General features: G+C 44.3%; 1 protein-coding gene across 1 annotated transcript in view; it reads right to left on the bottom strand.

Annotated features, from left to right (window-relative positions):
* GRIN2B (glutamate ionotropic receptor NMDA type subunit 2B) overlaps window positions 1-27129 on the bottom strand; it is a gene marked incomplete at both ends in the record, with an annotated part of 169185 nt that extends 142056 nt beyond the window's left edge. The window contains one exon of the mRNA XM_082280837.1: window positions 26719-27129. Within this exon, the coding sequence (XP_082136963.1) occupies window positions 26719-27129 (411 nt within the window). The remainder of the gene's footprint in view (window positions 1-26718) is intronic.
* Between the last annotated feature and the right edge of the window lie 549 nt (window positions 27130-27678).

Here is a 27678-nt window from a genome sequence, read left to right as displayed (position 1 = left end):
AATTAACTGTTAGAATGTGGAACAGGCTCCCCTTAATCTTCTCCTCTGGTTTGGAGGGGTTTTTTTGTTTCCTATCCCATGGTTCATACTGAAAAATACTCATGGCAAGGGCTCCATAAGATGGACGGATAAGTCAAACAATAGGTATAAGCAAGAAATGTGGTTTTTCTTCCCTGCATCCACTGAGTGCCTGAGGAAGTGCACAGTGCAGCGCACATGTCACTGGTATTTGAGCATCTCAAAGAGATACAGCCTATGAGTGTTAGAAGCCATCTGCACTGGCCGGAAGACCACGGGTCCACCTAGCACCTTGATAAGTCAGTCCTTAGCAGGCTTGGAAATCATGAGGAGTCTGAGTTGTAGTGCTTAGACCCTCTATCCCAGGAATGGATAAACAGTCTAAATTTCAGAGGGACACCACTAGAGAAGCAAGGGAGAGTCAGGATCAAACTGATAGGCAGCAAAATGCAAAAATTTCTTCTTACTAAACTCCATCATGGGACCTGAGGGAAGGATCATATCCAGAGCGAGAGAGAAATCTAGTCTCTCTGCTCTACCAACACCCTGGTCTCTGGTAGAGCTACAGAAAAATGATATTGCATTACCAGGATAGCCCAGAAAATTTTGTTCCAAGTGAGTTGGAAATCACCCACAACCAATGATAAAGAGATGCTTTATATACTGTAAAAAATGGCAGTTGTCATCTGACATGCATGGAGCAAAGTAATCCCCCAAATGGGAAAAGGACCAGCTCTAACTGGCTTAGGTCAGAGACCATCAAGGGCACAGACTATCACATCTTCTTTTCCCAAGCAAGTATCAGAATAACCGGTATCAACAAATATCAACATAATACCAAATTTTGCATATTTATAACCTGTCCACTGCCTACTCAAACAAGTACATTGAGTTACTCTCTGAGGCAACCTGTGCTATCACGTGAACCGGCTCCTCTCCATGTGCAGAGCACTGTTGAGTCTATCAGTCACATCGTGACCAGGGTCACATCTCTCACCTGCTGTGGCTGTAACTCATCTGAAGCCTTGCTGAGCAAAATGACTGATTTGCTGCATTCCCATGCGGAATGTGAAGATCGCCTGTCTTCCATCGTATGTGTCCACATGACCTGACAGTCTCCTACAACAGAGTACTTTCGTGTGTTGCCAAGCCCACCCCTAGTTCTTATTCTCCAGCACCTGTGTGTATAAAATCATTTCATGAAGAAAGGAAGCTTCTCAGACCACAAATGCTTTCAGATTTTTGGTTTGCCTTACTTGTCCCTTCATATAACTAACCACAAATCCCAAGTCACTTTGCCCCCAGTCCTTGGCTCCAGTTTTCTGTTGAACAAAAAGCCTGCAGGAAGCAAGTCTCACCCTGTTGATGCCATGCCGTGATTTAAAAGAGCTTAATACAGATCAAACTATAACCCACATCCCTTTCACTTGTTTATTATTTTAATGAGGTTTTCAACCCATCTGTTAAATCATGGATGAAGAAAACTAGCAGTTACATGTCAAAATCCATGCAAACTACTTAAAATTCATGCCTACTAAGCTGGCCTATAGTCAGATGTTACTAAGTAAGTCAGGTGTACCATATCTGGAAAAACAAATTTGGTATGCATGATCACCTACTTAGCTGGAGTGTCTCCTAGTAAGGTTAACTCGAGGAAGTGAGAATAATAGCTTAGGACAAGTACATACTGAATTGTTTTATTTTTGTGTTCGTTGTTTTGCTTCTTTTTCCAGGCAGCAAAGGGACACTTTTCCTTGTACCACTAACTCTTTCACTTGACGTGGCCTACATTTTACATTTTTGGTATGTGTGTGAAAAGCTTTGACAGCCTCTTCAATATCACCGCTCTTCTGAGTTCAGGATAAAACCTCTCTGGCCCCTCTCAAGTTCCTTTTAAATCCCTAAATTGCCTTCACATAATCTTCAGTTTCTCATCTTGTATTCACTGGACATCTTGCACAGAAGTGCTCTCAAGACCTGGGTTGTTGGAACTAAATGAGGCACTGAAATTTCTTACAAAATTGTGATACTTTTTCCTTGTCTCTGGGGCAGTATTGGTGACACCGTGATCTACCTGCATTAACAAATCTTCACAGTATGTCATTTACACTACATCGGTACTGGTTGCTCACAAAGATCTGATAATGGCTTTATGGAGTTTAAATGCAGCTCAAAATTTCCACTACCTAAATGTTCATGCCCTCTGTATCAGAATTCTTCCCCTCACAGTAGCAGAAACTGATCTATTTTTAAACATTTATTTACTCGTTAAGATCGTATGTGTCCAGCTTTACACACTTCACTTCATCACCTGATGATTTCCAGAGGAATAAAATCTTTTATTTACTCTCCACTTACAATCAAAAGAGAATTTTCTAGAGTCATGAATCATGAACAGACTTGGTTCCTACCACTCTACCCTATAGCTAGGCAGCTTCCCTCACCCCTGGAAAACATCTTCAAATGGTTCCTGGAAGAGAAGTGTTAGCTGATTTTGATCCTTACAGTTACGGACCATTCCTTCTTAAGTTTCTTGGGCTTTTAGCCATACTTTCAATTCAGCCACTTCCCTGCAAAAGACCAACACATCCCCATACATCTTAAACTTCCCTGCTTTATCACTTCTTCCCATTATTTTTACTTTCAAGGATAATGTCATTTTTTTCTGGCATCAGACTAACATACTCCTGTGCAAGTTCACTTCAAGAAGTATCCCACTTGCTTTGATGCTGACAACAAAATCATCTGCTATTGCAAAACTGTTCTTTGCAGCTACAAAGAAATGCCCAGTTTTACTGATGATGATGGCATCTTCATTACTATATTGGGACTGCCTTTGCAAGGAAAGCGCAGCACTGCAGTTCTTACACCCTTTTCTCAAATGTCGGCACTGTCTTGGTTATTGCTGTTTGCTGCAACATCAGTAGTTCTTTGTGTCATTTCTGGTGGATGCTGACTTTGAAAAGGGAAGGTGGCCAAATAGCTTTTTGCAGATTTCTTCTTTCACAGCATATCAGGTTCCTTACCGAACCCAGGCTTTCACTGGACTCAGTGGTTTCTCCTGTCAGGAAATTCAGGAGACTTTTCCAAGGGTTGCCATAGAAAATCTTGTGCTCAGGTTTTCTCTCTGGTCACGCTCACTGAGTTTTGTCACCTTCTAGCACCATCCAGTCTTCCATCAGGGACTGGTTTAACATCTCAGAATTGCCAGACAGGGAGGACTTCATCCTTTCCATTTTCACAAGCCCCTCTTGAGTTTTTTGTCTTCTTTTATACTCTGGTTGAAAACCATAGGATGAATTTACACTAATTCCAGGATCATTCCATTTATGCACTCCCATTCCAAATGAAAGCTCATATGGGACAAAAACCCCTGAGAAAAGCCCACGCTTCTAGCTACCCACACTTTTTATTTTGCTTTCAGGTTTAGGGTCAGTTACCATGCAAGTGTTCCCTAGCATCACCCGCACTCCCAAAGAGACTCAGCTATGGCAAGGCTTTTTTGTCTGCTCTGTTCTTTACTCAACATGTTTTCTTACCTCATTTTACTCCTGGTGCTATGTATTTTCCAGTATTCACTCAGAGTCAAGGAGCCAGCTTCATCCAGCATCCATTCACAGGTTGCCTCACAGGACTAACAGTAACACAAGAGCTGGCTACAGCTGGGTCGTGCCAAAGCATCCTGGAGAATGTGTCCTCTGTGCAAGGGCTTGCTCAGGCAGCTCAGAAATGACTAGGCAAAAGTCTCCTAAAAGGAGGCACGCATTGCAAATCAACATTACTCTTATGTGTGGGATTTGACCATATACAGCCTGGTTTAGAATGCATTTCTGGTGATGGACAAACCTTTCTTGGAACTGTCTGGTGATCACTCCATTTTTCAAGGGCTTCTGGTCATGCAGAAACAAAAAGAGATGCTATTGGGGAGTGACTGGCCATCCTCATTACAAATTAGAGGCAGATTTAGTCACCCCCACACAGCTTCAGGATGGACTCCCTTTAACAGGCATGTCTGGCTCAGTTATTTTATCAGCCATTCTCCTCACAGAGTTTTCACTTTTGCACCCCAATAATCCCCCAGTTATCTGTAGCAATGTATTTTGGACTGGCACTGCTTTGCAGGATGACCAAGAGGATCTGCAAAGGTCACCCTGCTCACAAATTGCAGATTAGCCCAATTGCAGAAGGTAAATTATAAGCATCCTGGTCAATCATCATATAGAGTCCAAGCAAGGCACCTCTCCTGCCCACCGTGCTACCCACCAGGACTTGGAGAGAAGAACACAGGCCTATATGGGGAAAGGCTCCAACTGCCCTGAACAGCAGCATGTCATAGACGAGTCAGAAAGCTCCTTTTTTTATCTGGAGCCTCCTGGAGATATATTTGCAGGAACAAGTATGCAGACATGACATCTTGGACCTGCACAAGCTCCCACTTTACGCAACAGAATAGGATGTTACGCAAGAAGTCAGCACTGAGCACCAAGCACAGCCCCTCTCCACATAACATGTGCATGTCCTCAGAATGGAAGCCTCTTGCTTCTCAGCCTGTCCTGCTCCCCCATCCCATCTGCCTTCCCCAGATTTCTGACAGCTTCGGCTTGATGTCCCCTCACTGTTCCTAGTAAACACAGCCTTTCCCTCCTCAGTATTGCTGTTACAGGCTGTATCACCCTGCTCTTACAAGTCCCCACTGCCACAACTCCCTTCTCTCCCTCTACAAACCCCACAGGCCACCATCGCCCCTCAGAAGAAGCAATGTGTGTCCTCAGCAAATGGGTGTAATGGAGATAGAGATGGCTCAGACGAGTCCCACACCACAGAGGAGACTCCCAGAGGAGAAAGAAGCACCACAGAAATCATATATAAAAATTTCTTGCCTCTCTCCTCCATCCTCTATGCTTTCTGTAGGGAGGTAGCTCTTCTCATTTGCCCCATCCCACCCTATACCATGCACCGAAATATGTCTTCAGGATGGGGAAGCATCTGTGCAGTGGGTGGTGATGCGGGGGTGCAGCCAATAAGGCTGCAGCCTAAAAGGACTGAAAGAGAGATTTGATAGCAATAGGCTATGCATGCTTTGGGCTTTCGCTGATAAGAAAGGCACAAGAGCAGGTTGAGGGGCATTCCGGAAGTGCATTTTGTCTGAAGGGGTGTATTGGGTCTGACTGAGATAGAGTCCATTTTTGCCTTAGCAGCCCTCACAGTGCTGTGCTTTTCTTTTGTAGCTGGAAAGGTGTTGATAACAGTGCTGCATATCTTGAGCTGGCAAGAACACAGAATTGCTTTTCTGTTAGGAGTCAGAGAGCAGAAAGTTCTCCCATTAACATGTATGAAAAATCAAATATTTGAGAAAACTTACAGAAGATAAATACTTTAAAAAATCCAGTTTGGGAGATCGCATTTTTTAGCTTGTCATCTACTCAGCTGGCAGGCAAGGGATCTGGAAGAGCTGCACAGACTCTCTGCAGACCAACCAACCTGCCTCATTTCCATCCACAGTTGTGACAGGCCTGACACATTCACAACAATTCATCAACAATTTCCAGCAGAAAATTGTTCCACAGGAAAACTTTCCAGGTAGTTCTACTACACATTTAGAAATGTTTTGTATATACCAGTATGTTGGGCATATATTAATATCTTATTTGCATTCTATAATCTCCAGATACTTTAAGTGCCTGTCTCAAAAGAAAAGGTAGAACATGCCCCTTAAAATGCCCATCACAGTTAAAATGACAAATGATCAGCACAAGCTTTTGCAAGAGAAACTCATAGGTGGACTCTAATTTTCATTCTTGCTCTGATCGTATGGCTGACTGCAAAGCAGCTTCTGCCATGCTTGTGAAGAGCCTCACTGGAGCTCACAAGGATCTGCTGACAAGCTGTAGACACATTATATCAGCATTATATCAGCACACAGACCCCAAGAGTGCCATCCCTGCACACTTTCTGTCACACAGAAGAGTGTGGATATTGCATGTACATACTGGACTGCAGTCTCAACTTCATCTTTTTTTCAAAGCTCCCCTTAACCCCATGAGCTCTCTCCTGTGGGACTCCATGGCTGGAAAAATTAAAAATTTGTTTCCTTCAAATGTTACATTTCTGCTTTTCCTAGAGGCAGCTACAATTCTTTCTCTGTGATCTGAAATTGCAGCAATAATTATATTTCCTACTTTGTTCACTGTAGTTGACTGTTTTGGCAGTCATCCTGTAGCAGTAATCCACACATAAAGCGTCATCTTGTATTTTTCAATCCAATTTAAAGGGAATTGTTTCTCAAGGAAAGCAAGAGGGTGAAAATGTTCCCCTCTGGCAAAAACTTCAAGTAGTTCGGTAATACATGTGAGAATTTTACCTACCTGTCTTACTCACTGTTGCATTTTACAAGCACTAATTTAAATTCCTTGCACTTCTAGGAAGGCCTGAGACTTTCTTCATATGGTTTTTTGCTTAGTCCTCCCCTACTTCTCCCAGACACTCAGAGAGAGAACTTCAGTTCCCTCTTTCCAGATGATGCTCAGAGTACCAAGTGCTCTTGTTTTGTTCTTATTTTGTTCTGGGGCTATTTGTTCATTCTAGAATAGGGGAAAGGATGCCACAGAAATTAAGGCGGGGTGCATTAGGAGGCAAGGGAATAAATATTCATTCTTGCCATCAGCTCATTCATTTGGTTTGATTTATAACAGTTGCCCCAAAGTTTTCATTCTAATTTTTCACTGAAATACCCAGAAGCCTTTAACAATGGCATTTACATGTAAAATGTAGCATTATTAATGTTAAACAAAGCCTTTGAAATCTCCTCCATTCTGCAAGCCCCATACCATTTCAGAACAAATTGTTTTCCCAACAACCTCTGCCAGACACACACACACACACACCCCACTGCTATTTTATTAATTTCAGATACTTTTTCCTTTTTGCCACTCATTTCAATCCTAATATTCTATAATACATAAGAGCAGCACAAGAGTGAAGGTGCTGTGACCAGAAGCAGTAGGGTCAGGGCAGACAAAGCAAGGTGACTAGAGATTCAACCTTTAAACCCAGCAGGATTTATCAGACAGGACAAGCACCTGAAATAACAGAATAGCATTACAAGAAAAAATGTTTCAGGATATCTTAGAACAACTAGAAGAAGAGAGTACTGAAAGTTTAGGAAGCAGAATTGTTGTTTAGGAAGCATCCTGCTTCCCATCCCAGCACATCTTGTTTTTAGCCAGCTTACACCACCAAAACCTGCACAGCATCTAAGGAAGATTCAGATACATCTGTTGCAGTTACAGGAACTCTTAGGAGCTTTGTTCTGGTTTTTTTAATTGTTGTTTTAGTGGGCTTTTCCATCTCCCAGGTATGCAGTGATTCAGGCGTCAGTTGTTTCTACAAGACCTCTGCTGCATCCATCCCTGTCACCCAGCTGCTGCTCTGCTCAGCAAGCCAAACTCACACCAAGCCATGTCCCACACTTTGTTTGAGCATCCCCATGCAGCTGGGCAGGCAGGCTGACGGAAACCCCAGGGCACTCCTGCAGCAGTTACTTGGCATGCTGCAGCTTCCCAGGGATACAGTAACTGCTCCTGGGCACTAAAAATCCACCTGCTCAGCATGACAGCCCAAAATCTTGCTGCATGCGTCCTAGAGGAATGCAGGAAAGGGACAAAAAACCTAATAGATCAATGCCAATGTAAACTGAACTCAGAGGGCAAAAAAAAGAGTCACAAAGAGTTTTTATACCATAAAGACAATTCTAGAAATCTTCTGCATTTTACACTCATGTATCATCTCTGGGGCATCATAATGTCACTTCATGGCATCACACTGAAACATGGGCAGGACAGGGCTTGAAGGATCCCCTCACAAGGAGGCCATCACCAGCAGTAGATCTGCTTAGCTGCGGGCTGGCCTCAAAGCCCTTGTTCCAACACTGTACTACCTTCCTACTGAATTTTTTTTCCTTTTGTCCAAGGACCTGCCATGGCCTTCCATAATACTGTCTGGCACTACCAAGAACAGATTGGCTCCATCATCTTTGTAACTACCCTTCAATGAGGGATGGATACCTGCACCTCTTACCCACATCTCAAAGGCCAGAGCCAAAAACAGTCCCTCAAGACAGCACAGGGCATGTTGTGTCTCCGTTAGGGCCAGCTCAGTGAGACACTGCAGGTAAATCCCATGGCCTATAAATCTTCTCATTTCCAATGGAGAGTCTCTATGAAATATCTCCCACAGAGAGATGCAGAAAAGGCAAAAAAAAGGTATGCGGATGGATGACACTACTGGAAAAGTCCTCCTGATAGTCAACTGAATAAATTACAGTTTTCCTGAAGAAAAGTGACAGTAAGTAAGGACTTCTAAGGTTAGGGGCTGGATAGAGAAGGTGAAGAGGGAATAACTGTTAAGCTACTTCTTTTTCCTGTCAAAGAATGATATAAAAATAAGAATGCCAAGGAGCAAGTTTTCAACAAAGAACTTCTTCACCCTATGAGCAGTTAAGTGGTGAAACTCTTTGTCTCTTGGATGCTAAAAACGTGCCCAGGTCCACAAATGCCAAGAATTTGCATGTTGGTAAGGGAATGGAAGAAAAACCCATCAAGCACTCCTAAATACAAAGACATGCTGACAATCTTAGAGAGTTCCAAGTCATAACTCATGGGATGTTTGGAGAATATTCTGAGGAAGTATCTCTAATTGATCCTCTATCAATTGCTGTGTGATGCAAAATGCTGGACTAAATTACCTTGTGATATAAACAAGTTAACACATCATTACAAAAAAGTTTCTAAAATAATATTTAATATTACTGGACAACTTCTAAGTCTATTGGGACAGTGTAGCAAAGTTCCTACCACTATCGGACAAACCAATATACAAGTTCACCCACCTCTTTTTATTTAAACACTGCATCATTAAACAGAAAGAAGGCTTTTGGCTTCCTGGAGAAAAGGCAGGACATTACCACCATCCCATGGCAGCCAAACATGCAGAGCACCTGGGTTTGAGCCCAAGGACTTCAGCCATGGAACATCACTCTGCTTTGCTCTTCACAGGCAACTGCCCCAGCTTCAAAGCATCTTCTATGAAAAACCCCAATGCTCTACACCATGGCCAGGACAGAACGTGCTCTGAGGCCAATCATCTTCTCAACCAAAATTTATACCTTAATCTCCACTCCAAATACACACAACCCATTATTTTTATCCTCCTCTGATTTTCTACCCTCTGCTTACATAAAACTCTCAAAATAATCCACAGGGTTAAAAACTGGTCTTGGGATAGTAGCCCGTTGGGCCAGTGGAAGAATGAGCAAGAAAACCTCATCTCATCACCTTTTCATTTCTGCCCTGATAGTTAGAAAATGCTGGACTGTACTGCTCTGCCACATATCACCTCTCACTGTCAGGATGACACTCCGCTGGGACAGCAGATCTGCTCCCAGCTCCTGACAGTACTCAGCCACCCAGACCTGCCCAATGTGGGCATGCCTCCATTTCTGCAAGTTTCTAGTGCTGCCTGTGCCGACTCTTTTCCTATTCCCTTGGGTCAGATGCATAGCCCAGGGAAGACAGTTTGGCTGGGGGCATCCATGTGTCACACTAATCCCAGCTGCCACAGGGGCCCTGGGAGTGTGTCAGCAGCCAGAATAAACTGAGGTGGGTCTGACTCATGCCAAATCCAAAGCCAGCAAGGGGAATATACAGGTGCAGAAGTGGTATAAAGCCAATTGCCTGCTTCAGCACACTGACACGTACCAGGTACAGCTCAGAGTATCCAGGGGACAAGATCCAGCATTCACAATTCCCCAATGAGACAAATAACTCCTATGGTCCTCCAGCTGCAGGTGCCTGCCCCATAGAGGATGGGACCTTGTGGAGCCAAGGCTGTCCAACTGATTTGTGCATGCTAGCACATTTACATTCACCGCAGGTTTATTCCACTAGCTTCTCTAGTCCTAAGATATATTTTAAGCTAAGCAGCTCTCACCTCAGCACCCAGCTCCAGACAGCCCTGGCAGCACCAAGGCAGAGATGAGGCAATGGTGTACTAAGCAGGGAATGAGCACGCCGTGGTCACACGCTGCTGTCCCCTGCTAACCTCACCACCTTTACACCTCTCCTACCCCTCCTCGCCCTGATCCTGATCCCGCAGCAGCTTCATTGTGGAGCGCAAAGTTGGTCCACGCCAAGCTGGCACAGGCTTCAGAGGAATTAATTCAGACGGGCAAAGTCTGATCCCTTTCAGGGAGCGTGCAAAAGAGGAGGCAGCGCTCAGCACTTTAGACATCAAGGGAGAGTAAGAGAAAAAGAGATGAGAGAAAGCCTCGCATAGAAAAGGCAGCAGGAAAAATGTCCTAATTTGGAGAGACAGGGCTCATTGCCATGGCAACCCAGAATCGCCCCAGAGCAGCCAGATACGACTTTATATGTGGTGTTAAACGATTCAACCATTAAGAGAAAATACTAAGGGGAAAAAAGTACTGGGGCCGTGGAAGGGAAAGTATTTGGCAACAAAGAGCTTTCCTCTGGGGGTACTCTGGAAACAGAAGTGAACCTTTTGAGTCTTAAGTTGTATTTTTTTTTTCCCCCCATCCTTAGGTGCAGAGACGTTTCTGTGCATTTGCTTGTTTGGGGAGAATGAGTCACTCCTTCCTGCCTGCACTGCCTTTCCTCCCCAGCCTGGTGCTCATCAGCAGTGGGGCCAGATCCTGCCTACTGGGCAACAGAGGGAGGAAAGGCAACTGGAACCCCTGTTTCTTTCCTTAAAGTGCCCTACCAAGACCTCCCAGGACGAGGCAGAAACTGGGAACGCATGGCAGATCACATGGGGACACTGCAGGGTGGCAGCACGTGTCACCAAGGAGGCAGCAACATTATCATGGTGGCATTATCAGGGTGGCAGTGACCACCACGAGCTCCAGCCTCTGATCCACAGCCTTGAGAAAGCACATATGACATGTTTGTAAGAGAGCTGGGATTGCTGAGCACATCTGGCCATGGGCTAAGTGACAGAAGCAGCAGGAGTGATATGCTCCCTTTAAGTCACAAAATGCACATACTGCTGGCTGAGAGAGGAAGATGAATCCCTGCAGTTGTTAATTAATTATCTGATCTCACCCTGAGTCCTTTCTATCTGCTTTAGTCTATGAATTACTTTGAATATCATATCAAATTTCCTCATCCCACACCCTCACCTCCTTTCACCCTCATGCTTGGGGTACCCTTCCGTTTCACTGCTGCCTTTTGGCAAACACACCTATTCAGCAGAACTTCTCATCTCTTTTCTTACCCCAGCACAGTTCTGTTACATTTTCTCAGTCCTTAGGAGAGGTCCCACCCAGTCTGCAGGGGCTTACACCTCACAAGGAGCTAGTACAAGGAAGTGCACCAGTATGAAGAATAGTAAGACCAGGTGAGTGGCAAGGAAATTATTTTATCTTCTGGAGGTTACCTCCTTGTAACTGAAGGTACTACTCCCAGTGGATGAGTTCCCAGAGGACCATCCCCTACAGATTCCTAAGTGCAAAGAAATAAGTTGACTGGCAAGGCAAGATCCTCTTCACTCATGTCTAAGCTACTCATGTCACCTCATTTCCCTATCCAATTTATTCATCAGATGCAGCAAAAAATTTGGCCAAAAGGATTCCTTGAGAGCAGGGATGCATGCAGTGTGGAGGACAGGACATGCTTCTGCACAGGCATGGTTACACAGAGACACAGCCACATGTCTTCTACGTGCTGTTACCCATTCCTATACCAAGCCATTTCTCCCTGGCCACAGAAACCTAAACAAGCCAAGCAAGATAATCTTCTCCCTAGTATTTCAGTCTAGACTAGACCAGGAGAGAGAAAAATGGAAAAACTAACCTCACTCCACTATTACCAAACAAAAAAGCCTTCAAAGTATGATTCAAGAGATTTGTGTATTGTGTAGGAGCAGCACAGCATGAGCTGCTGGCTGGCTACGGGCTCTCTGGCAGCACAAAATGCTTCCCCACAGCTTGTACTGTGTATTACTGAGTGTTACTATAGGCACACCTCAAGACATAGAGCAACAGACTGCTGGACCAGTACAGAGACCAGTGAGTGACATTGTCATACAAAAATGTGATCCTAAGCACAGCAAGAGACAAATACTACTCACAACCTCTCTTTCTCCTCCCAGTGGTCAGTATCACAGCACGTTTTTTGCCAGCCTCTGGTGAGAAAGCTGCCAGCCACAGCTTCAGTTTATACCCATTAAGCAGTTGAAACATCAAATCCACATGTGCACATAAAATCTTCCAAGGCAGCTCAGACAAGGGCAGAGGGATCAAACAGAGAGAATGGCTAGGACAAGTCCTGGTGAAGATGAGCCCTGTGGTCTCCCAGCAGGACATGGAGACAGCAAAGGTTAATGGCATCATGGCTCATTGGGGGAAAATGGACCATGGGCACCAGCACAGCCTGGTGAGGTTTCCAGCCATTCCCTAAATGAAGCTGTTCCACCATCTGCAGGCGAGCACACTTTGGCATTAAACATTTTGCATGAAGGCCTATTTAATGGAGCACAAAGTGACTTATTAAATCCAAATTAAAGAACCAATTGACTAGCAAAAAAAATTAAATCTCTGGGTAGGTAATGGCTGTGTCAAACATTTGGATGTGCCCAAAACACATCAAAACTAACCCCACAGTTTCACAATAATTAAAAGTTTACCAAAAGATATTCATAGACTTATACAACAAAATAAAAGCAGGCCACATGAGTTTGGCGAGTCTCTCAAATGACCAAAACTATCAGAGAGAGACAACTGACTGGTTCATCCTCTGTCCAGTTCCACCTTATCTCCCTCCACTTCAGCAGTGCTGGCCCCTGCAGACATGCACATACTCCAAAACTTTGTCAGTCCCATTACAGATTATTTCAATGGCCAGACTGCAGCTGCAGAGATTAGCCCATAAAGGACTAACTGCTCAGAGGTAGAGCCAAAGTTTGCTGGGCACTTTCCTGCCCTGAATTTCATCTCATTATACCTTTCAGACCTCCCCATCCCTCCCTTCCCAAGGCTTCAGCCCTTTCAGCACACTCCCTCCTTCAGATCAAGACACACATCCTCCCTTATTTTCACCTTCAGGCTGGCTCCTCCTCAGCCCACCCAAGGCACCCAGTGATTAGAGTATGCCTTAATCTTCAGCACCAGTTGAGGAACTCAAACCACCAGTTTGCTGTAGGCTTGCCACAAGGCTAAGAATAAGGCTAGACAGAAAGCTCAGCCAGTCAAAAGGCAGAAAAAAAGTGGGGCAGAAAACAGATGTCTGCTTGACAGTTATGAAGAAAAAAAGGCACAATTCACATTTTAAGTGCAATTTTTAAGTCTGCATTGAAAATATAGTTAAGGGCACATGTCTTTCTCTTCCACAGAGGATACTAACGGAATAATCCAATTACTGCTGCTGTCATCAGGCTAATTTCTTTTCTCAAGAGGTCTGTCGTGGGACAGAAATATTAAAACCTCCAAGCCTCGCGCCACGTTCCCCTTCAAAGGCTCACCGATAGGAGCACGCGAGCCTGAGCAGTGACTGTGCCTCCCGTGCTGCTGCAGCCGGGCGCGGCAGCGTGAGTCACGGAGCACGCACGTGTGCGCCCCGTGCGAGCGGGAGCGAGCGTCCAGCGCCGGGAGGCGGCAGCGCCGTGCGCACGCCCGCCGGAGGGAGTCCCGGTGAGTCACCGCGGGAGCGCAGGGCGGCGCGGGCAGCGAGCTGTGCGTGCACGGGTCACTTGTGCCGGGATCGCGGCTCCCGAGACGCTCCGGCGCAGGGCTGCGCCCACCTTCTGTGTGCGTTTTTAGCTGGTTTCCTTTAGGAAACAAGACTCTTGCAAACCTGGGGGTGTGTGTGTTTGTGCATAGGTGAGTCAGGCTTCCCAGTGCCTCTTGAACCTGCTGGCCAATTTCCACCTGATTTGACAAAGAAGCAGAGGACTCAAGGAGAATTAATTTCTTACAGTGCTGTACAAAACACAGCCTGCAACTGCATGCAGTCCCAAAGCCTTTATCTGACCCCACAGCAGTGTGCATGATTCACCCACTCACAGTCCAAGGCTCACTAGGCAATCAAATAGACTTACTCCTGACCTGGCAGCATGCCTGTGGTGGACAGCCCCTATACACAGAAGCCTCGGGGCACCACAGTACAGCTCTCTCATATACTGTGCCAGCCAGTGACTATAAAAGGCACAGTGGAAACTGGGAGAAAAATATTAAGAGATCTGAGGAGAATGGTATTTTTGTAGGGAGGAGGTGTAGACAGGTCCTGAAAAACTGAAGCTGCTGTGGGTGCACACTCTTTTTTGGACTGGACATCTTCTAATTGATACCGGGCAGTGGGTGAAAAAATGAGACCCTTTTAATGCTCCTGGCCTTCACCATTGGGAGAAGGATGAGTCCAGCTCCTCTGAAATATCTTCACCCAGCTCAAGTTCTCACCTCTGTGGATTCTCTGGTGTCTGCTATGGACTGAGCTCACATTAGTATATAATTCAGTTAAAGAGTCAATTAACCGTGAGATGTGAATCCAGTGAAAACAGATTCATTCATTTGGGAGCTGAAAAAATTACTTGTTCCATTGCCCTTCCACTCGCTGTCTTCTCAATAAGCCTGTTCCAATATTAGGTCATAAAAGTCACTTTTGAGTGTGTCAGATAAGGGAAAAAAATAAATAAAAGCCTCTAGTGTGCATTTGCAAAAGTCATGAGGGAGGGACTCTGAATGTCCATTCGGAGATGCAACATGAAAGGCTGAACTTCCAGAAAATTGAGATGCCCAGCATTTTCTCAAATGTAGGCTGCCTTAACCTGTCTCATGTTGGATGTTGAAAAAAAAAGGACCTATATTCACTGTTCCCACTTAAAACACTCTAGCCTACTTCTTTGGTTGCCATCGCTTCCTGGGAGGTGGGCAGAGCCCATTCAGATACCAGGTGTCCTGTGCCTTGCAGCTTGGCAGGCAGTGCCGTGTGGAAAAGGCGCTCCACTCCACCAGCCTCGATGCCACCTGTTCCCAACCCTCCCGCCGCCCACCCAGCCCTGCCATGTCGAGGAACAGTCTGAACCTGGCCCACTGCCCAGGCCATGAAGGAGCCCAAATGGAGGCATACAGGCAATTTGGAGACATGGAAAGCAGACACTTCTGAGATGCTCTCCCCATACACTGTTATCTGACAAATACCCCATTATCCAACAAGACCCTCTCTCTCCACTTCCCAAGCAACCGTCTCCTTTTAGAATTCACTGACCCCTTATTTTTATCTACAGTGCTGTCAGAAAAGAATCTTTTTCATTACGTTTCTCCTGAGCTCACGAGGTGGTTTGTGTGGCTTTTTCCAACTGTCTCTGATAGATAACTAAAAGGTATTGGTAACCATCTGCTCAGTGCATGCCCTGAAGAAAAGCACGTACTCTCCTCGCTCAAACTCCTTCCATACTGCACCAGAAACAGGACATTCCATTCCCCGCTCTTCACAAGTCTTTGTGAACTGGAAGTGATGGAAACACTTCATTTCCAATGGTATGAGTCTCAGCAAGAAGAAGCCACCCCCTTCAGAGGGAAAGCTTATTTAGTTAAAGAGGGTCAGATCTACACATGGCCACTTGCAAGAAAGAACATTTCTGGCAATGGTGATTTTACCTCACACTCTGACCCCTTGCAGGGTGCGTGAACCCTACCTTCTGATCTGGCAGGCTTAAATAGAAGTTGAGAAAACAAAACCGTGCCAGATCTCTGACCTTTGATAAATGTGAAGAGCTGGTTAATGCAGCACACCAAACATTGAATCTTCAGCTTGAGCAGGTTTGTGTTGGAGGTAGCCCCTGTCATCGGAGAGCCATGAACCATCTCTGCACACCACTTCCTTGGGGGCAGCTCTGCCCCTGCTGAGGTGACACCACACACTGCCCCCAGCCAAGCCCCTGAGAGATCAGCAGCCTCATCCCTTAGCCCAGGGGAAGTAACCAGCAACTTGCAGGGCTGTAACAAATCATTCCCCAGGCTTTGCCTCCCCTTACCTGCTCATCTATGACATGGATGCTAGTCTGCATGTTTGGCTGTGGTGAGAGGATCACTAGCTTGTCAAGCTGGTGATGTAGAGAACAGTATTAACTGAGTAATTAAATCATTTCTGTAATTACTCTCACACAGCTATAAATAATGTAAGCCCACACGTTCTCTCTGGAAGCCACAATAGCAAGAGAAGAGAGAGAGAGGGATGCCAATTAGAAAGGAGAAATAATAATAATAACACTTAACATTTATACAGCACTCTTCATTTTCAAAGCACAGTGCAAACAAGAATTAAGAAATGGGTAGAGTGACAGACAGGAGAAGGTGAGAGGAAGGGAAGCAGGAGAAAGGAGAAGATAGGAATGGGGGCAGGTACGGAGCAGGATTTGACACCCAGCAGGGCTGGTGACTTGGTGTATGCTCAGCCCAGCCCCATGGCAGGGCCATTGGCTCTTCACTGCACACCTCAGTACTGCGGGGGCAAGGACACAGCTCTGCCTCTGCAGAAAGCGGCTGAGCCGAAGCAGGAGCGAGGACAAAGCACTGTGCTGCAGGTGCTCGCACATGGAGGAGCTGGCAGCTCCATCATGGAGCTGATCCCCTCCAGCGCAGAGGCCTGACAGTGACCATGCTGGCCCCAAGCCAGGCAGCTGGTGGAGGCTGTGAGGGCCTTTCCCCCTCCTCACAGGAGCTTTTCCCTCTGCCCATGAGGCCTGGGGCACTGGAACGGGGCGCGCTGGCTGAAGGAGTGCACAGCTGAGCCAGCCCCAGGCACACTTTGAAAGACCCGCTGGCCTTCCCCCAGTGGGAAGCACTGATGCCAGCATCCCAGTCACCCCACAATTATTTCTGACTTCCTTTGTGGCTCAGGGCAGAATGGGAAAGGAATATTTCTGCCCAGCTGGAGGGAAGCAGCACACTCAGGGGAAGCATTGCTGCCCAATCCCACTGTCCTGTGCCCTGCCCTGGCCCAGGTCTGGTCTTCTCTACTATGCAGTTTCCACCTGACAGGTTTTCCGCTTTCATTTCACACTCCTCATCCCATTTGCTCAGCAGTTCTGCCACCCCCTGTGCTCCCTGGCTCTTGCTCCTGTGGCCAGCAAGGAAGCATAACCTGGTCAGGTATACCTCTTTCGCTCTCTCCATTTTCCCATCCACCAGCTCCTGCTTCCCACCTTTATCCAGTCCCCCTGCCCATCTCCTTGTATCAGGATCTCTTCCATATGCTCATCCTCTGCTCTGGCTCCTCAGAATACCCTGCATGCCCCCCCACTCCACCCACATCTCAGCCCAGATTCCCTGCTGCACAGCACATTTCTCCTGGCTGGATCCCACCAGGATCCCACAGGAGAGCTCCAGCATAGCCTGTGCAGCCCCCAGAGCCAGGTGCAGTTTTGAAGCACAGTTTGCAAGGACAAGTTCTTTCCAAGAGACATGGCAGACATCTAAGAAGACTCTAGGTACATCCTCAGTTTCTTACACTTACAAGGAAGGCCAAACTTGGGGCAGCCTATGCAGTGGTAGCAAAAGCACATCTCTGGTTACACGTCCTTCCCCGCAAGACACCCCTGCTCCAGCCCCATGTCCTTGCTCTGAGAACATGTGGTGGTCAGGCAGAACCTTTGGAGGAAAGTGTGACAGCACTTGCAACATAGATAAATCACATATCATCCCATGCCACATTTTCAGGGAGAGATGTTTTATTTTCTAAATAAATAGCAAAATAAATCAATCAGCTTGAGGCATACACCTGGCATAGGAAATTTTGCTCAAACAGTCACAGTCTGGCAAAATTACAGGAAACCCCCATGAGGATTTTATAATGGGAACGCTGGCCAAGCTTACAATAGATGGTACTATCAGCCCTGCATAAAATGAGTTCTCCAGCATGATGCAGCTATTCAGCCACCACCTCTAATGGGGGTTAAAGCTTCTCCTCCTGGAGTCCAGATTTTCATCTTAAGCATTGTATTTACTTCAGTCAGAAAAATCCATTAATTGTTTCCTAGTAATTAGGGTTTTGCCTTTTGTAGAGCTCAAACTTTACAAAAACATTGTTATGGTCTTCTTGTAAAGGGCAAATTGCTGTAGACAGCAGTTAAGCAAGTGTCTTAAAGTCATGTTTTATAGCAGAGCTGCAGTGAGGACGTGGGTCTATTAGAACTGCTGGATTCTGTTGGCACCTTTTAGATCAACTCTCCTCACTGCACATACCTGCCTCCTTTACTTTTTTGCCTGCTCACCCTCAGACTCTCCACATCCTTCATTCCTGTATTCCCCCTTCCTCTGAAACCTGCATTTTTTGTTACTATCGGGAACTTCACAGATACACAGCTAAAAGCTATTGCCAAGCACAGAGAAAAATCACTTGGACAGAGCCTTTAAGGTATTTTTTTTGTCACTCTCAGAACTTACTCTTTTTTTTTCCTTAATTTTCTCCCCATGATCCTAGGTTCAGGAGAAGTTTTCCTATGTGTCTTTCAATTTCTTTATCCTCTTTCTCCTCTGTTTCATCTATATAACATGTTCTCCAGCACCCAGTTCCGTCCTGTTTGAACACAGCAGAAGAAACATGGTTTCCATTTCTTCCCTAAGAAGTCTAGAGTACTTCCTAATAAAACTCAGTGTCTGAGCCTTTTCCTTGATACACATATATATCATTTATTATTATCATTTAACGTATCATAATACATCATTTAATATATTTCCCTAACTTTATCCTGTCATTCTTACTTCTGTTTCTGGCAGCTACACTAAGCATTTTTTTCTCTAGTCTACCTTTATTCATTGAGTATATAAATCACATCCTGACTCATTGTTCAGCCAATCTACACTACACACATACAGCTGTTTCACTCTTTCTTCATATATCAACTGCTCCAGACCATTAACAGAGTCACAGACTACAACTATGTCTTCTTCTGTACCCTGTTTCTTCCCAGCCTGTGTATATGTAATTCCCTTAGCTTTCTTCATAACCCATCCCCTCCAAATTTGGCTAATGAGGCAAATAAAAGGCAAAGAGAATAAGAGATTCCCTGGAAAGAATCGTTTCTCTCTGTCCTGCAGTTACTGGGGAATGACATGCAGATCTAAAGCAGCAGCATTGGGCAATTTCACAGTCCATGTTTTCAATTTCATTTTGAGGCCAGTTTAGGGTAGGGACAAATTTGAGTGTAATTAATTTAGATTTTGTGAGACAAGTTACTGCTTGGGGTTGTAATAAAGGACTGCCTGTGCAGATTGAAGAAACTAATCTCCTTGTCCGGCTGGGGATGGCACAAATTGATTTAAGACCTTTTTGTTGGCTTCTTTTGTTTTGAAGAAAGGGGTTGAGATAAAGATTATAAATAACTATTGGTCAGAGCTCATCAAGCTTCCAGATTTTCTTTAGGTAAGTGCTTACAGATTTAGAGATCTACCTAAATATCATTAGTGTGAAAATCAAGGTTAGAAATCTATCAAGAAAGAGCTTTTTCACAGATGCCCAGGTCCAAGCTGGGTGGAAATCAACATTTTCCTCACAGACACTTCAACAGTTCTATTTCCAGGTAGACAGTGGCAACATCGCATTTAAGCAAGAGTAATGACAAGGTTAATTCACCTTCTCTTTACCTCAGGTGGGTTGCAGAAGTTGCGTGCAGAGCTAGGGAAGGAAAGGTCTTCTGTCCCTCAAAAGAAAACATCACTATAACAACAGAAGAAAACTAACACTTTGTACTCCTGAAGGAAAAATCCTATGACCCGAAACAAAACAGCTTATAAATAGCTGCAGAAGGCTGATGCAAAGGAATCAGACTTCACTTTTGCTTTATATTTGTTGCCTGAGACAACTTCTGCTAAAGGAAGGCACCCACACCTCTGTGTGGCCATCCTCTCCCTCAGCACTGCTTCTGCCCAGAAGCGTCCCAGGGCACCTTAGCAGGGCATGAGTCTCACCAGGGTACCAGGTTTTCTCCTTCCCAATTCTGTGACAGTCAAACTCAGGTAAACACCTTCAAGCATCAGGTGTCCAAGGCTCAGGGCAAATACAAAGTGCATCCAGTATAAATTATTAGGAGGGGAAAAGTGACAGGGATATTTCATGGAAATTTACACTTCCATAAGAATTTTATTTTCTTTGTTTTTTTAAAGAAGCTTTCTTGTTGCTTTTAAGCGATAAACAAAAAAAAAAAAAAAAAGGAATCAACTCCACATTTTTTTCCTGTGACTCTTGAAAACAATACCCCAGAAAAAATACTTGAAATGGAGTTCCTCCCAAGAAAATGGGAGATGAAGTAGAGGAAAGCTTTAAAAATTAAAAAAAAACAAAACAAAACACCCCAACACAATTTTAATGGATATTTAATAAAAGAAATCATACATTTTTTTGAAAAGTCATATTTTCATTGAAATAATACTAATGAGAGTACTTGAGCTCTTGTTTAAAAAATGTGAGTTCACATTGAAGGATTTCATGGCCCTGGGGAGAGGTTAAAGCTCTAAAAGTTCATGTCGCAGTTTCCTAATATCTGAGGGTTCTTAAGTGCTGTAATTTATTTGTAAAGTAAAAAAATAGTGCTAGGGAAATTCTCAGGTGTTAAACTTCACAAAAATATGCTGCCTATATTCCCTTTCTTTACATGAATAAAAGAAAATGTTATTTTGTATGGGTTAATTAGACACAGATGTAAACATAAATTACAGACCCACCTGGCTTCTTATTACATGTGTATACAAGGGAAAAACAACACTGGCATACAATACTGGCTTTTATTGCCTATGTCTCTGTGACTTACCTTTTATTCTCCTTCCCCAACCTTTGCAGCAGACTCGTAATTTGAGGACACATGATATTTGGTTCATTATTTGTGAGCTACAGGGAGCATTATTTTGGCAGCAGAAGGAAACAGAGTACCAAAAGCAAAAGAAGTATATTAATCACATCCGTAATAAAATTATTAAGAGCTTGAAGGGAAACTGCTGATTTCTTTTTTATTTTTTTAAATCAAACTCATCTTTGCTAATCATTAGATTAGTTTAAGAAACATTTAAACTGTTACTATCATCAAATGCAGTTTCAGAGAAATGAAAACACTTTGTGAAATTACATGAACTGCATATAAATTTGTTTGGAGGGAAAAAAGGGATAGAAATCTTTCAACGTCTGCAGACCAAAATGTGCCTTTTTCCCCCCTTCTAAGCAGCATCTTGTCTGGAATTTATTTTACTTCAATTCATATAATCCATTCAAAGGGAACTTTATCTTTTTTTCTTTTCCTTTTTTTTTCACTGAATTTCCTTCACGCAAGGGCTTGAAAAATTTCAGATGTCATCCGTAATGGAAATGAAACAAATTTGCACCCAAAAAATGAGGTTTTCATTCCCCATGCATCCCTATTACTTAACCTTTGAAAACCTGAGTGTGAAAGTGCTTTCCTTTTAATTACAGATGTTCTGCTTTTAGCAGCACTGTCCCAGTGTCTTTGACTTTGTCCTGGTTTCAGTGCTTATCTAGGTGCTCAGCTTATCCAACTCGTTTTGGCTCCCCTGTACCTGCAGCATCACTTTGCTGCACTCTGGCCAACAGCTACTCTCCTTCCCTGGTGCTTTACCCTCACTGTCCAACTTCGGACTTGCTCCTCACCCAAAGACCAAAGAAATGACTGCTGCAGCAGCATGGCCCAAACATGGAGTGATCACAGCAACCTTTGGCATTGAAAGAGAGAGACAATGTGTCTTGGAAGTTTTACAGAAAACAAAAATAAAGGGATTTATGAAGTGGGGATAAAAAGGCAGAGGAAAATATTGTGGCTTTAGAATAAACGGAAAAAAACAACAAGGCAGTGGAGAGAGTCAGAGAAAAGCCAGCTCCACGCTGTGTGAAAAAAAAGGAGGGAGAATCTGGCCTAGAACAGATCACAAATTTTAAATTTCAGGTTAGTTTTATGCAGCTTTTATACAAATTGTATTACTGGCACGGCCCAGTGAAAGATCACTCTTCCCTACCGTTTCATTTCCATCAGCATACTGCGTGTATCCCTGTGTGGGCAAGCCCTGGAGAAAATAGCAAGGGATGCAGAGACACAGAAGACTGATTTTTACCTGGGAAAACATAACCATCCTCTTCTTCCAATACTTTTTTCCCCTTCTGCCTGTGCACCATTGTGTTATTATAAAGCTGCCCAGGACAAGAAGCTTTGGCAAAATAACGTGACTGTGAAGAAGTAATGAGGAACAGTTCCAGCAAAAGTGATGGCCACCAGCTGTACTGTAAGAGAACCCAAGGCATTTTCTGCTCTTACCTTTTCTGCATTCATTATCACCAAATTGATTTCTTCTGTTATTTTAAAACAAATAAATAGTCTGTCATTACACAATGGACCAGTCAGCCAAATGGTATGGTCATTTTTTAGGCAAGAAACTAAATCTCTTCCAACACAGTAAGTTTTGTAAATCAGAATAACAATTCACCCTTCTCTTGACATACCTCTGAATGTACATTTGTAAATGTTATTTCCTTTTTTTTTTTTGTGACTGTTCCTTTACCTTCTACCTCTGAAGAACTGATTTTAGGTCTGGGAAGAATTCATTTTAGGTAATATTGAAAAGAGAATGAAGAAAAGCCTAGTCCAGATTTCCAGTTGCAGGTCTACAACCCAAGATACTGGTTTGTGTGGTTATCTGAACTGAAGCTTGGTTTGCAGTCTTGAAGGTTTACTTTCACCATCAGTCTCCTAACACAGGGCATCCTCATACAATTTAATTTCTGCTTTCAAAACAATTGGGGAGAAACAAGAAATTATTTTAAGCGCTGGAAGGCCAGCAGATATGCTCTCTGGTCAAAAGTGCATTGCAGTCCTCTAGACAATACAAACTAATGCTTAAAATCACGAAACACAAAGCCGTTCAAAGTCAGGTCATTGCAGCAACATCAGGCAAACTGAAGAGACCAGCAAGCTTCCACATCAACGTTTTTGGACCACAGAAACCTAACACTGGTGGTGGTGCACATTTCTCTCCTCTCCATCTCATCTATTTTGGATTAAACACAGAACACCAGTAATCAATGCTATTCCCTTTCTCATCACAGACCCTGGCGATATGATGCTATTGCCCTAGTCCTTTTCAAGGAATCAGTAGCAAAATAAGGTGTTTTCTGACAGGGCTGAAACAGTGTGAGCATTCTTCTACCCTGTCCCAGAGCTACGGCCTTGCTCATCTGAGCAGAACAAACATGGGGTCTGTCAGACCCCCTCAGCCATCACTCCCAGGACACCCAGCCCCAACAAAAGGACTGCTGCATTTCACTCCATCTGGTGTCACTGCTGGCATGCTTATCAAACTCAAGGGACTGAACCGGCTATGACAGAACTCTCACTCGGCAAAGCAGCCTCTCCAGAGCTCCAGTGAGGCACATCACGTGTCTCTGCTTCACCGTTCTCCTGGAACTAAACCCAGACCACAGTGTGCACAGATCATCTGGTCACTTTCTTCTTATGCCAGATTAGGCAGAAATTAAATGTAACACTCTGTAACAGGTAAGCAGGTGGAGTTAGAGACACAAGCACCAAGGAGTAAAAACAGCAAAAACATGTAAATTCCTGTATACTTATTTTTCAGAGGAAAAAGGCAAAACACAGGGAAAACAAAAATATGTAAACATTATTTACAAAATCTAATCAAATGCAATATTTAAGAATGTGAGTTTGAACAAAACAATCAGGAAAAAGAGATGTTCCACTTTCAGCAACATACCTCCACCTGTTATGTCAACCCTAGGGCAGGATTCATGGCATTTAACTGGAGGCATCATGAACAAGCTGAGGTACAGCCTTCTTCAGTAATCAGTGAGGAGACACAGGACTGTCCCATGAGCATTTCACTGCACCCTGAATTGAGTGGGGTGAAATGTCCTCAGGTGGTGCCTCCTTTACCACTGATGCCTAGATCTCCAGCTGGTGGGTAGAAAACTTCTAGATGAATATTAACTGAGATAAAGCCAGCTTATAGTGCATATTATACAGTATTTCTGTCTTTATATACAGGACAAAAGAAAATTCGGGCTTGAAATCCTATTTTTTTTTTTCTTTTTGCCTGCCCTTTTGTGTCTCAATTTACCAGTTGCATAGTACATTACAAAGCCCTTTTTACACATGACCTACATTTCCTAACAGAACACTTATTAAACCCTCGCTGAAGGTGAAACAGAATTTCACATGCTACTTCAGGAAAGGTGGTTTGACTGGGGAGATTTTGTGCATTAAATTCCAGTGAAGAGAGACTTATCTGTCACACCAAGGCATTAGTGGTTTCTAGCATTCCTTAAGTTTGCATTGGCGCTACTGATCTCAAACACACGGGGAGCATAACGAAGCTGTAAGTGCAGATCTGAACCTGTGAAATGCTGAGCAAGTTCAATCGCAGCTGACTGCTGTGGGCGTTGAGGGGATGCTGAAAGAAGCAAGCCATGCTTGCAGGATCAAACCTCAGCCACACAACTCATCTGCAAAGAATATGACTAAGAGTCACTAAAAGCAAAGCCTCTGTCAAGGCCTTCTGTGGGAAATAAATTGTTTAAGGACTTACCAGGCTGACTTCAGTATTTTTAGTAGAATTTCAGTGTATTTACTCTCTACCATATTTTAATTCAATTCATCAAATAAATATTATCCATTAAAGATTACACACCTGTGGATCAGAAGTTGTAAAGGTCAGCCTTTTCAAATTATGTTTCAAAGAAACCTTGGCCTTTCCTAAAACTGCAGATCTTTGTACATAACCTGCAAACCTCCTGTCTGCAAAACCAGAAAAAAAAAAAAAAAAAGGAGTTTGGTAAAACAGAAGTCTCCATTCATAAGGCTTTCACCTTTGAGCTCCCTGTGGGCTGCCTGCCGGCCAGAACACTCTTTAGAAGAAAGCCAGTGGGGTACACAGGGCAGTGGCAGGAGATGCTGCCTTCCCAAGGAGAGACTAGGGACAGGTAGAAAGAAAAACCTTTTCAAAGTTCAATAGGCCAAACTTCTCTTTGAATTACAGCAGCGTAAATCTGATCTAATCCTGCCAAAAGCAATGGGGTTATGCTGGATTTACACTGCGGGAATCTGAAATCAGGATTTGGCCTGCCATGTTCAAAGTCACAAGGACCTTTTCCCAGTGTTCAGGAGGTCTTGTGTCAGTAACTCTTACACTTGTCAAAAGATCTAAAATGTCACCCCAAGTGTGAAATGCAGCACTTGAGCACTGCTTCCAACTCTCTTTTGCACAGACATAGATAAACATGCAACACAGCAGGCAGGAGATCATCAAGATGCTGCATTGCTGCCTGCCTGGCCTCCAAGGCAGAAAAGCTTCACTGTGAGTGGAATGGGTGACTTCAGCACATGCGCAACTGTTCAAGGAGTGAGAGAAAAAAGGCCCATGATTATTCAGTGACTATTTCAGTTTAAAGGCCGATACAAGAAAATAACTCTGCATACTAACTGTGTGTTATTTGGCAACTGAGCAGTTAGTCAAAGAGTGAGAAAATAATTTGTTAGCACCTTCAATACCCTGCACTGGATTATTTGCTTGCAAGGTAAATAAAACAGAATGTGCCTGGATTTCTCATCTCACTAGATCTCTTTCTGAGGAAAAGCTGCTATAGTGACCAGGTCAATTCTCACCCTTCATTCAGTTAGCCCTAATTCTGCCTAGTTAAATGTCTCAGATTCACTTCAGAGCCATCTGTAAAAGAAAAAGGCTGTCAGCTTGTGTCCCTGTTTACTTCTTTGGGATGCACAAAGAATGGTCAATGGTCTCAATAAAAGCCTTGGCCCAAGCCTGCAAGGCAAGGGACAGCCAGCTCCTCTCACATGTTCCCCCTGGCCAACAGTAACCCCGAGGCCACTGTTAGCCACACGGTCTGGCCAAATGCACACTCAGGTGTGAATTGCTGCACATCCTGTTCCTGAAGGTGGAAAGATGCTACTCCCTCTCTGCATCTTGCCCTGTTCAAAAGCAGTAGCAGGATGGCTTGTTTGTGTAGTACTTCCTCAGAAGACTGGCTAGGGCCTGGGAAAACAATGAAATGTCTGTGGTATGAAGGAATAAAGTAGTGCAATGGAAAAAAGAAAGATTTAGCTTGACTGGTTCAGACTGGTTAGTCACTTTAGCTAACACCTATTTAACTTCAGGAGCTAATGAACACTTTATAGAGAGGATGGCTTTATTAAAGATTCAATTATATTCCAATTAAGATGTAAGAGCTGCATTAAGCATCCCTGAAAATACCACAATGTCCTCCAGCTACATGCAGGAAAAATCCCAGGCTATGATCCCTGGCTCTTCTAAGGTAAAATACAGGCAAAAATAAAACCTTAAAAAAAATTACAATTGTCAGGGGCTCTTTACCCTTCCTAAGGAAGAAGAAAAGCGCTGATTCTTTTGCAGGTTTCTTCTACCTACTTCTTTTCCTCCTCAGTTTTTCTCTGTTGCAGGTAATTCCACATGATTAATAGGCTCTTCTCAGTAGTGCTACACACAGATAGCTCTTTTAATCTGTCTTTGAATCTGAAGCTGTCTAATCCCCCAAGCCTTTGGCCCCATGACACACCACCTGAGGATCACAGAATAAGATACTTCTCTTTGTTTTAAGTTTGGAGCCATGGGTCTGCAATAGAAGGAAGCTCATTTAAATTTACCTTATCTGCCATGATCATAGAGGAGCCTCCATGGATGCCCAGGATGGGAGTGAGGGTCTGGGCAGAGATGAAGTCCAGGATCTGGGCAATGGCTTCCTGGTCCGTGTCATCAGCGAATACCACCCCTTGAATCTTCCGGTCTGACATGAGGTCACAGATGCGGGTGATGATGCTCTTGGGATCTGTCTCATTCATGGCCACCAGCTCCACCCGAGGCACCACTGAGAGGTGGTGGAAGTCATCTTTCTCGTGGGCATCTTTGATGGCCACTTCGTCTGAGGTCCCCACCAGGATGACTGCAATGCCAATGCTCGGGTGGCTTTTCTGGGCATGGGCCCCGCTCCCTGTTGTTGCGAGGACTGCCAGCACCAGCCAAAACCTTGGAGAGTAGCACTCCACCCTGGGCCTCATCTTCGGCTCTTACACTCCCTGATCGAGGAAGAGAAAAAGGAAAGGGGGAAAGCAAAACAAAGTAATTAATTGACAAGTCAATCATGCACTCAGCCTTCAAGGAAGATCCATTGATCTTCCTCAGCCACTAGCTCTCCTCCCAACAATCCTTCTAGTCTGACGCCTAGCCCTTTGGCTACATTCAGGTGGTCTATTGTTGTTGAGGGGTCAGACCAGTCCAGCCCCTACTTCAGAGTCTGGAATCACTTTAGAGAACAGCTGTCAGCAGAAGATGGGATCGTGTCATTTCTCAGGTCCCATGTCACTCTGAGACCCAAGTCAAAAGTGATAGAGAATGGTCTTTGACAGCTGATCCGCTGTCTTTGTGAAATTAATTGCGTATGTCAAGCCCATGTCTGAGTGCTTACCCTCAACACAAAGGAATGACTGGTGCTTGTGATCAGTTTGGACTTGTGCTGGAGGTATAGGCAGGGAGACTAAGGAGACCAGGCAGATAAGGACTCCCTTTTCCTTTCTCAGCACAGTCCCTCCAGAACAAAGTGAGGACAA

Source organism: Coloeus monedula (assembly GCF_965178545.1).
Source record: "Coloeus monedula genome assembly, chromosome: 4".
NCBI classification, from domain to species: domain Eukaryota; kingdom Metazoa; phylum Chordata; class Aves; order Passeriformes; family Corvidae; genus Coloeus; species Coloeus monedula.
Note: the sequence above shows the minus strand (reverse complement) of the source record. Positions and strands in the feature narration are given on the sequence as shown.